The following is a 12,177-nucleotide window of genomic DNA, read 5'->3' as shown; positions in this document are numbered from 1 at the left end:
ACGTGATGGTATTTGAAGACAGGGCCTTTATGGAAGTCATTAAGGCTAAATGAGGTCATAAGGGTAGGGCCCTGATCCAGCAGGATTAGTGTCCTTATAATAAGAGACCCCAGAGTCCTTATTTGCACGTGTGCATCCTCTTTCTCTCTTCCTCCCCCTCCTCCCCTCTACCAAGAATCACATCAGCCTGTACTTGATCTAGTACTTCCCAGTTGCCAGAACAATGAGACATCACTTCCTCTTGTCTGAGCCACCGAGTTTGTGGTATTTTGTTACAGCAGCATGAGTAGACTAAGACAGGGTACCTTTTGTTATTTTCAAAAAACCTTAAATGAAAATGGATAAATACCAGGCACAGTGCAAGGCTTATGACAAGCACAGGTGCCCACACTGTGGGGTGATCGGGTGGGACGTGAGTAATGTTGTGAAGCCTCAGGTAGAAAAGTTCTCCCCTGCACGCTCTCTCTAGACAAGCATATACTGGGAGTTCATTATTGATTTTTAAAATGTTGCTATCTCACGTTATCACCAATTTAGTGAAGTCAGTGGTAATAATAATTCTGTTGACAAAAATAAAGCAGAGTGGTGGGTTCAATTTCAGAGATGAAGGCAGATGATGTCAAACTGGAAGACCAATACATATAACCTGTAGGCACAAATGGCTTCGAAAAGTTTCCTCTATGTTCTACCCAAATGGCTTGTTTTACCCAAATGGCTTCGAAAAGTTTCCTCTATGACAAACTCTTTAGCCAGTTAAGACATAGTGTACGACATGAATGGAAACCCGCTAGATTCAATTGTGGTAATTGCTTACTTGGTAAGGAACATCTATTCCCTGGAGACCTGGGCTCTGATTCCAGCTCTTATTCTGTGACATGGCCAGTTGTACCCTCCAGGGACTTCACTTTCCTGATGTCTCAGCAAGAACATATTCCTCACACATTTCTAATTCTATGATTCACAGGAACAGACCCTTAGGACAATCCCCAAGCATTTCAGCAAGCCCTACTGCAAGCTGCCAGCACAAAATGGACACCACAGTGCCAAGCTTACACATTTGTCCTGTAGCCTAGATATTGTTTACTGGAAATACCTCCCTTTTTTGGGGCACGCAACAGAGGCTTTTAGTCTTCTAGCAATCGACAGGAGTGACCTACAAACAAATTTCCTTGGCCTGGCAAAATTGCATCCTTTCTGCCTTACCTCTCTTGCAAAAGAAAATTGCTAGAGGGAAATAGGTAAATTTCAAACTAAGTTACTATTCTAAAAGAGGAGCAGAGAAATTTTCTTACCTGGGGTGTCAGCTCTACTTCTAATTCACCACTTAAGTACTGTCGTTCAAATTCTGCATTTTCTCCCACATATGAAGAGACCATGCGTTTTATCTGCTTGGATCGAAGTAAAAGGCCCAGGCCAAAGTTGTCAACCCTAGAAGAAAAATGCAAGCAACTTGCAATCAAAGCAACATCGGTTAGAACACTAATATCCCTGACTTCCGAAAACATGCAATATTATTCATTTAAAGGAATCTTCTCTGCTGGGCATTGAACCCATATTCTCTCGTAGTCTCCCACCACCCAAAGAGCCTTGCAAGGTGGCTGTTCTTTTCTTATTTTACAGCTAAGGAAACTAAAGCTCAAGACCTTTCAGTGATTTCTGCCGACAGATATCTTGGGTAGTAAGTGACGTAGCCAGTATTCAAACCCACACCAATCCTACAAGTCTGCCCTGCACCTTTCACTCTTTCCACTGCTCCCAAGTGATACTAGGGTAGAAGGCGAGCAGACTGGATCTTGCCCTACACTCTGAAGGCGTATGTAAATGCAAAGGCAATGCCACTCTCCTAACCTGCACTGGCTCCAAGCAGAGAAATTCATTCTGTCCTAAAAAGTGAACACGCATTCTTATATTTAAGAGAGAACAGGGGCGCCTGGGTAGCTCAGTAGGTTAAGCATCTGACTCTTGATTTCGGCTCAGGTCATGATCCCAGAGTCCTGGGATCGAGCCCCATGTTGGGCTCCTTGCTCAGTGGGGAGCCTGCTTCTCCCTCTGCCTGCCACTCCCCCTGCTTGTGCACACACGCTCTCTCTCTCTCACACACAAATAAATAAAATCTTTAAAAAAAGAAAAAAAAAAGAAGGAAATACCAAGTGTTGGCAAGAATGTGGAACACCCAGAGCTCTCATATATGAAGAGGAGAATGTCAACTGATCCAACCACTTCTGAAAAATTATTAGCAGTATCTATTGATGCTGAACATATGGATATGCTATGTCAGCAATTCCCCTCCTCGGTCTATGTCCAACAGGAATGCATACATATGTTCCCCAGCAGACAAGAATATTCATAGTCACACTGTCCATGATGGCCAAACACTGGGGCCTCCCCAGTACTACTCCTCAGCAGAGCAGAAAAAATGAGCAGTAAGAAGGAATCAGTGACCACCCCTGCAACAATGGAGGGCTCTCACAGGTAAAATGCTAAGCAAAAGAACCACAAGAGAGTACTTACTGACCTATTCCTTTTATATGAAGTTCAAAGTCACACAAGACTCACGGATAAGATCAGAAGTGAGGATAATGGTTAAGTTTGGTGGTGGGAAAGGAAAACAGTGACTCGAAGGAGCACAAGAGGGGCTTTCTGGGGTACTGGTCATGTTCCACTGAAAGAATCTGGGGGCTGGTTACATGGGTCTGCAGCCTGTAAAGATCCTTCAAACTTCAAACCTGTGATATGATCACTTTTCTATGTTACTCTGTATTATGCTATGATAAAAGTTTTTTTAAGAGACAGAAATACAGTGATAAAGCCAGAGCACCTCCCAGAAATAGAAGCCTTCATTTATGATCTCTCTCTCCTAATCCCCCGCGTACTCTCATGGCCTCTCCCCTATGGAGCCTGGGTCATCTACACTGTTGACTCATCCCATAGTCCTTTACTAAGTTCTTACTGCCCCCCAGGGCTAGTATGTCAGGTCCTGGGCCAGGGGGAGCTCTGAGATATCAAGGGATAAACATGTAAACCTATAATTACAACAGAGGATGAGATGTGCTAAGAGGTCTGCATCAAGTGCAATGAGAACACTGAAGGTCACCCAACAGAGAGGAGAAAGAGGTCCAGAAAAGGCTTACGGAAAATGACACTTGAACAGACTTGAAGAAAAAAGTCTTTGAGAGCAGAGTAGAGGTGTGGATGCAATGAACCAAAAAGGCAGGTGGGCAGCTTTGCAAAGGTGCACAGTGGTGGGACGGGCTCCGTGCTGAGTGTAACTGCAGTACGGACTGGAAGCAAAAGTGAGCAACAGAGGTAGAAGGCAGGCCAGCTTGTCACCTGTCACATGAGCCATACCACGAAATGAAGATTTCATCCTAAAGGATATGGGAGACCCTGTGAATAATTTTAAGTAGAAAATAACAGGGTATACAATTAATTGGAGAGGTTCAGTGACAAAAGGCCGGGAGATCAGTTAAGAGGCTTGAAATAATCCAGCAAAGACAATGGTCTGAACTAAGGCAGCCCCAAAAGGAGTGGAGAAAAAGGGGACCAGTCAAGGGATATTTGGGGGAAAATAAATCATAGGTTTGTTGCCCATCCTAATGTAGATACAGACCCAGTCCAGAATTCTGGCTTTGGCAATGGAACAGAGTGGGAGAATGGACTGGTGGTTAATTAGTCTACAGTCCCTAGTGACATCCCCTTGCTTGACCCAAGGAGGGATAAGTACGGTACCTTGTGTGACAAACCACTGACGTTTCTCCTAACAAGCTCGTCTCCCCCTTCACTTCGCTCTCCATCCCCACACTCCTCATGCCCACAAATGCCCATCCCCACTCAACTGACTCCTACTTCCCAGAATGCATCACTGCCAAGCCTCTAACCTAGACCAGGAGGTCTAGGCACACTGAATCCCTCCAAGTAGTCCAGGTAACTGTCAACCATTTGCTAAACTTGTTTATAGTTCTAGTCTTCCAATACTGAATCTGAGAACATTTTCCACTCACCACGAGTATAGAAGGAATAGCTACATGATTTATTCTTGCTTGTTTCAAAAGAAAACTAAAGCCTAAACAAGTATTTTCAAGAATGTACTTTTGAGATATGGAGAAATATGGAGAGAATGCCCTGAAGATTAATAATATGCTTGGCCACTAGAGGGATCTTGGAAAAACCAGTTCTTCCACACACTCACACACAATGCCCTCTCTCTGTTTTTTGTCTGTTTTTTACCTACTCCTAATTAATACTTAGCTGGGCCTTTTGTTCTTCAGGTTAACAATTCCATTCTCCTAAATTCAGCTGTACCTGCAGCCTGCCCCATCCTTGCAAATCTTTAGTACAAAAGTAATGGAGTGATCTGTCACTCCTCTCTCCTACTCTACATCAACAATATTGGAAAATCCTGACTCTATCTTCAAAATCTATCCAGAATCTGAGCATTTCTCACTTCCTCCTGTGTGACCTGCACCATCTCCTGCCTAAAGACAGCAACCTTCCCTACTTCTACTCCTGCTCCCTGCAATCCACTCATAAAATGGCGGCCAAAACCGTAAGAATAAAACAAAATGTGTCAGATCACGTCACTGCTCTGCCCAAAATGCTGCAACGGCATTCATGCAAAAGCAGGGGTCTCTAGAGGGGCCTGCAAGGCCCTGTAAGATGAGATGCCCTTGACATCTCAGACCTCATTCCTCCCACTTCCCTTTTGCTCACTTTTCTTCTGCTGACCTCCTCCCTGTCCCGCAAACACACCAGGCATACTTCCCAGGCCCTTTGCACTGGCCTCTCCCTGTCTCTGAAACTCTTCCCCAGGTAATGCAAGGCTCACCCCTCATTTCTTTCAAGTCTCTGGTCAACCATCACCTCAATGAGTCTCTCCCTGATTGCCTGACTTTATACTGAAACCTGCCCCTCCATTTTCACATTTATGGAACATTTGTTGAATGAATTTATTGCTTGATTTCACTTTCTCCCTTCTCACTGGCTCAAAATGAAAATCACCAAGTCCTCATGCTGGATATTTTCTATTTGCCCTTGCAGATCCATTCGCCAATCTCCAGCTTGCCCTGTGCTGGGATGGCTGACTGGATTGACGGACTCCCTTGCCCTCTGGCTTCTGACCAGGTGCGAGAAGGACATCATAAAGCTTTCTTCCAGGTCCTGGCAGCTCCCTCCTCTCATTCTTCAGGCCTAAGGCTGGCGGTAATAGCGCTCTCTGATACTAACTCCAGGGTACTTCAATACCCATATTGCTTTCCCTCAACTCTGACCATTCCTTTAAAGAGAGTCCCTTTGGTAAACTCTCTTCAGTTACCCAATATGAGAGTACTATTGATACATCCTCTGGAGCCCTGTCTAAATAGTCATAACAATAAAATAATCCATGAAAGTGAATATAGTCCATTTGCTTTCTGTAGTCTTTAATATCTGAACCTCCCTCCAAGTATACAGGTCCATATGATAAACCAGAATGTACTTCCCAATTCACTGACTTCAGAGATTTTTCCCATTACACACTCTTTCATGGATCTCTGTTTGGCTTTTCAACCCTTTACACATTTGAACTTGGCTCTGTTTGGAGATGACCTCTCTGTATTTGTTGATCTTGGCTCTGGAAACTATGTATATTTGGCCTTTGCTTTCTTTTTGGACTAGCAACTGGCTTGGCAACCAAGCAGTGCTTAAGATGCTCAGCCCAGGCTACCCCCTGACCAGGTACAGAGTTAGTGTTTATGCCTCAAATAAGGCTGTTAGGTAGCTTATAATAAGTGTCTTTCTTGCCACATACTTTCCAACTCACGAATTCAATAAACATGTATCCCTTCTTTACTGTGTATCAGACAATGATGATACAAAAATGAAAAAGGTAAAGCCCTTACAATAGGAAAAGAGAAGACAGACACAGGCCATCTTTTGCAAATGAGAAACATAACATTTCTAATAGAGAAACATGCATATTAAGGCATCTTGCAGCTCTTTGATATTAAAGGCAATTTTGATGGACTTTCAAAAAGATTATCTTGCTTGCCTTTAGGAGCCAACATTTCCCTAGCACACCTATGGAGGGAGAGATTTGACCATTCTCTTATGGTACCACAACCTCAGGTTCCAAACATTTTAGTGGTAAAAGAAGTCTAAAGCCAAGAATTCAATAAAGAGATATATTTGTGTAAAGCAAAACAGTATTTCATGGAAGACATAAACATTCCACAAATATTTGTCATGTTCTGAATCTGAAATTTCATTTTCTGAAATCTCATTAATTGGAAATTCTTGTCAAAACAAAACTCTAATCAAAATAAATTTGCAACCATTTACCAAACTGTATTTCTCTTGTTTCCTCTCATTTTAGGCATGCTTAAATCTCAGTTACAGTATATATTTACTCTGATAATATCAAGAATATCAAAAGGAAAGAACAAGCTATATTCGGATAGCACATTAACTTATGACACAGTTATATGGAACAAGTGAACACTCACTCCCTTCCATGAGCTGAGGAGAGAAGTTCAAGTACACATCCCAGGAAGTGGTTAGCCCTTCTCAGACAAAATAATCAATTCTTGGGGGAATGCTTATAATCAGACAAGATGGCCCACAGCTCTCCATTGAGACCTTCAGAGCTGCAGCAGCCTCAACTAATAATAAAGACGGCATAGCGAAGGAGCCACCCACCTTTATCTACTGGTTCAAAACCCCTGGTGCAGAACCAGGAATTTTATTTAGCATGAAAAACTGCTCACTGGGTCCAGAATTCCTACAGCTGACTAGTATAACACCACATATAGGTAATAGTACTGTAACCACAGGCACAGGAGCATATGTATGATCATACAGTACTTACAGGCTTCCACATGGAAGCTGGGCTGTCCCTAGAGTTGTTTAAATTCCCACCTTCAAGAATTGTAATCTAAAATAATCTTGTCATGAGGAAATGAGTGTGATTAATATAACACATCTATGCCTCCCTTACTTCTCTAATTGGTTGATATATAGTTTACTGTAAAACTTTTGGTTCCTACAGGCTTGTAATTCACATGTCAAAGTCTTCTAAAAAATCAGTGAAATGCATATTTTCAATTTTCCCCACTTTCCTAATCAATCCATATCAAAGTCCTGATTCATCTGAGTGATCCTAAGTGGGAATGTTTATCTCATCAAGACTAACAGTTAAGGGGCGCCTTGGGTGGCTCAGTCGGTTAAGCGGCTGCCTTCGGCTCAGGTCATGATCCCAGGGTCCTGGTGTGGAGCCCCACATCAGGCTCCTTGCTCAGCAGGGAGCCTGCTTCTCCCTCTCCCTCTGCCTGCCACTTTGCCTACTTGTGAGCGCGCTCTCTCTCTGTCAAATAAATAATCTTAAAAAATAAAAAATAAATTAAATAATATTTAAAAAAATAAAAAAGACTAACAGTTAATATTCCACACCAAGATAAGTGGTACCTCATGGCAACAGGTCTCACTGGTAACTAAAAACAAAACAAACACAGATCAAGAGCCCTGAGCTTTGGGAAGTCTTCCAATTCAGTTAGACCCTTACATAAACAGCCTTTTCTAAACGAGAAAGCAGTTATTACTTCTTTTTTTTAAAAGATTTTATTTATTTATTTATTTATTTAGAGGAGAAGGGCAGAGGAAGAGGGATACATAGACTCCTGAGCATGGAGCTGACGAGGGGCTCTATCCCAGGACCCTGAGATCATGACCTGAGCTGAAATCAGGAGTTGGATGCTTAAGTGACTAACCTACCCACGTGCCCCAAGAAAGTAGTTATTACTTCTAAGTTCTCTCCATTTACTCAACAATCCAAACCATCTTTGTTTCTCCAACAAAGCAGTGCTAAGTTTTCCTCATTTATCTGACTCTAATGGCCAAAACAAAGCTGTCATTCCTGTAGATCTCTGGGATTAAACCCACCTAATTAAGAGAATCAACTGCCAATGAGGGTGTACAAAGTGCTTTCTTTGTGTTCAATGATGGTTATCAGTATTTACTCTGTATCAAGAATTTACATTGATTTATACACCATCCCTTGTTAGCACTGAGCTATCTGGAAAACCCAACAAAGTACTGATAGTCAAAAGTATTTTTAATAAATACAAAGTAAGCTCAAATAGCACGAGGTGCATTTAAGAAATATCAAGTGATCATGAACAAGTTACTTCTCTATTTACGTATGAGTTTCCTCTATTAAATGAGGGAAATGGAACAGATGATCTCTACAATCCCATCCAGCTCCAGCACTGGTGGGGAAGAAAAAAACTACTGTAAGCAAAAGGATCAGTCTGTAGTATATACTGGAGAAGGACTACAATTTGGTATACAAAGAAAGACTAGAAGTCTTCAGAGGAACTCACAAAGGGGCAAGATCAATGAAGGCTAGAGAAGTTCTATAATTGGATAAGGCTTCTTTGAGGATGTGGAACTAAAATCTTAAAAAAAAAAAATAGATTTTTTTTCTTCATAACAAAATATATTTTAATGTGCATGTCATTATTAAAATGTTATGGCTATTGTTGACTATTTTGATATGAGAACCTACTGTCTTAAGTGCTGGCTGCATATCCTCCTCCTTCTACCAAGACCAGCAACATTTTTAATGGTTAGTGACCTCCTTATATATCATCTAGAATATGGCATAACCGAAAGAGAAGACTTGGAACAGATTTAAAACTGTTTGAGGGGCGCCTGGGTGGCTCAGTCCCTAAGCATCTGCCTTCGGCTCGGGTCGTGGTCCCAGAGTCCTGGGATCGAGCCCCGCATCTGATTCCATGCTCAGCGGGGAGCCTGCTTCTCCCTCTCCCACTCCCTCTGCTTGTGTTCCCTCTCTCGCTATGTCTCTCTCTGTCAAATGGATAGATAAAATCTTAAAAAAAAAAACAAAAAAACTGTTTGAGATCTTCCTCTATATATAATGATCTACAATAACATAAAGAGACATCTCTAAATTATAAAATGCAAGATCCAATTTGAAAATCTGTATTTTAACAATGTATTTGGAATTTAGAAAAATAAAAGCACATCGGATTAAGATATAAATCTATGCAAGTCTGCTTTACTTATGATTATGAAGGATGGTACCAAAAATATTTGAAGAAATGTAACCTCCAACTCTTGAGCTTGTTAAAAACTATCTTGTGATACTTGAGCATATTTTTCATTTTATTCATAAACTTTATATAATTATAGAGAACTGTCATTTCTTTCAAGCCACTTGTTTTCAAAATGCACACTTACCCTGCATTGTTGCTGACTGCAGTCAGCCCTTTTACTCCAGTCTTCAGTAAGGCTCCTATAAGATTTTCTGGAATTCCACATAACCCAAAACCTATTAAGTGAAAAAGACAATTTGTGAAAATGGTAATCTCTCAGGGAAATATATGTTATCCTTTTCCATAAAAAAAATGCAAAACACGTTATTAGATCTATTAAGCAAAATATACAGATGTATCTCAGCAATTCGGGAAGTGGCTCATAGCTATACCCAAATGTTTTGCACCATTAGATAGCATCAGACATAACCGTCAAACCTTTGAATCATAAGAATAAAGCCAAGTGCAGCCAGTTAATATTAGCTATACATCACACACCTTGCACTTAACTGCACATCTATTACTGTCCAACTTTATAATTCAAACTTTATACAGTTACTTTTTCAAGCATGTTTGTTTTATATGCCTGAGTACATTTTGCAGAACCGGAAGCCTAGACCAATGACTTTTAATTCTTTATAACTTCCGCAATTTGTCAAATAGTATTGGGTTTAAAATGGACATTCAATGACTGGTCAGTTGAATGGATGAATGAATGAACAGCCGCCCTAAAAACAAGCCTAGATACCTGTGACCAAGGCCTAGAAATAAGAAAAAATAAGAATAAATAAAAATTATAAGAATCAGGCAGTGAGTTTAATGAGTGTGAGACAATGATTCTAAAAGACATTCCAAACAAGGTGCAGCAATGAACCCAGAGGCTTCAACAACAGAGATGCGTATATGCTTTTTACCTCCTAAAATGAGGAAGGACAAAAGGAATAACTAGGTAGCTGGTGAGAGCAATGCAAACGTTTTAGTTAAACCGAATTCCCAAGGATCTAGGAATGTTTTCAAAGCTACTAATAAGACATCACCATTTAGAACTTCAGCTTTTCAAAATAAGAGAAAAAGAAACACAAAGGGAAAAAGTGCAACGTTAAGTGCTAAACCCTGCTAAATTTTCAAGATGAGGACACTAATAAAATCATTACATAATGAAATAATTACATAATATGCAATAAATGCATAATATGCAATAAATGACTAAAAATAAAATAAGTGGCATTTCTGATCTCCACAGCTTCGCCACTGTGATTTCCCTGCTTTGCTAAAAACGTAAGGATGTTACCATCACCAAAAGGAAAACAATACTATTACTCACCACCAACCAGTACCGTTGCACCATCAGGGATGTCTTTTACAGCTTCCACTGGATCTGTATAAAATTTGGTATGGCGACGTATGCTGGTTGAGAAGTAGCAAACACATCCCTAAAACATTTAAAAAAATTTTTAAGTGAATCATCATTTGGAGATACATCTTAATTTTGCATGTATACCAGTGTATTCACTTTTCATACATACAAGGATAATTTCACTCTCTGCTCTCTGAAATAGAGTGGGGCCATAAGTAATTCATCTTAAGAGCAGGAAGGACATACTCTATCCATAGATTATCACCAGAATTCCCTTGTGATCATGATGGATATCTTCCATTGTATAAAGGAAAACTCTGTGTCATTTGTGGCCACCCAAGATTGAAAGTAGATAGCTCATACACTGGGACTCAAACTCACAATAATGATGCCATCAAGCATCAGTTTCTTTTTTTTTTTTTTTTAATTTTTTTTTTTAAGATTTTTTATTTATTTGCGAGAGAGACAATGAGAGACAAAGAGCATGAGAGGGAGGAGGGTCAGAGGGAGAAGCAGACTCCCCGCCGAGCAGGGAGCCCGATGCGGGACTCGATCCCCGGACTCCAGGATCATGACCTGAGCTGAAGGCAGTCGCTTAACCAACTGAGCCACCCAGGTGCCCCAAGCATCAGTTTCTGATAGTGAGCTAACCTTGCATTCAGTCAACAAATATTCACTGAGAATGTACTATGTGCCAACTATTCCGGTGTTTACTCCCATCTAGTATATATTAAGACATGACTGCCACTCTGCAGGAAATCAAGTACGGTGTGACCAGTATACAAATACATAGTTGGGCCCCTGACCCAATCTTACATCAGTGAATGCCTCCTAAGGGAACAAGCAAGGAACAGCACACAAAAAGACCCATCCCCCTAAGGGGCTTGGAGTTTATAGATGCTGAGAAAAATAGCAAACTATTATCTGCAAGGAAGGCATGGCTAGTCTTACCACAGTGACCTATTTGGTGCAAAAAAGGTTATCTAGTGAACATTCATCATCAGTTTTAAACAGTTTCCCTCTTTATACTTCATCCACAATATGGATAGAAGAAAATCAGAATTGACTATGTTGTAATCATTCATGATAAATATCACCTCTCTTTATGCTCATTATATATTCAACCTAAAAAGGGAGGGAGAAAAGAGAAAGGCTCCTGACTCCTCATATGCTGCCACCTTAAGAAGTTCATAAATGTGGGGCTCCTGGGTGGCTCAGTCATTAAGTGTCTGCCTTCAGCTCAGGTCATGATTCCGGGGTCCTGGGATCGAGCCCCATGTTGGGCTCTCTGCTCAGCGGGAAGTCTGCTTCTCCCTCTCCCACTCCCCCTGCTTATGTTCTTTCTCTCACTGTCTCGTTCTCTGTCAAATAAATAAATAAAGTCTAAAAAAAAAAAAAGAAGTTCATAAATGTAAGCTCACACATGCTGCCTTATTGGTCTTTGACAGACATCCTATGGGGTCAAGGTAAAGCATTAATGAGTTTCTAGCATTCTTTTCTTCCTCTATAAACTTCTTTCATTGAAAGTGTCAAATAGTACAAAAGTTTATTTCCTTTAAGAGAATACTGAAAGTCAAATGAGATATGCAAAAGTAGAGGTTACCCAGATGACTTTTGTCCCTTTAAATTCAACCTTGGTTCAGGTCTGGTGAAGAGGGGTCTATCCTAGCACACCACTGGGAAATACGTGGAGGCAAAGCTAGCAAAGAATGAGCTCGAGCTGCAGAGAGCTTA

At 40.8% G+C, this 12,177-nt stretch overlaps 1 protein-coding gene across 2 annotated transcripts in view; it reads right to left on the bottom strand.

Moving 5' to 3' along the window:
- OXCT1 (3-oxoacid CoA-transferase 1) overlaps positions 1 to 12,177 on the bottom strand; it is a 124,216-nt gene that overhangs the window by 104,935 nt on the left and 7,104 nt on the right. For both annotated transcript variants that reach the window (XM_045904128.3, XM_045904140.3), the window contains exons 2-4: positions 10,411 to 10,519; positions 9,232 to 9,322; positions 1,293 to 1,428 (exon numbers count right to left, since the gene is read on the bottom strand). In XM_045904128.3, coding sequence (XP_045760084.2) covers positions 1,293 to 1,428; positions 9,232 to 9,322; positions 10,411 to 10,519 — 336 coding nt within the window. The remainder of the gene's footprint in view (positions 1 to 1,292; positions 1,429 to 9,231; positions 9,323 to 10,410; positions 10,520 to 12,177) is intronic.

The sequence above is a fragment of the Mirounga angustirostris genome, unplaced genomic scaffold (assembly GCF_029215605.1).
Source record: "Mirounga angustirostris isolate CCGP_5_RB_7025 unplaced genomic scaffold, mMirAng1.0.hap1 SCAF_7, whole genome shotgun sequence".
Lineage (NCBI taxonomy): Eukaryota > Metazoa > Chordata > Mammalia > Carnivora > Phocidae > Mirounga > Mirounga angustirostris.
This window is presented reverse-complemented; position numbering and strand designations above follow the sequence as displayed.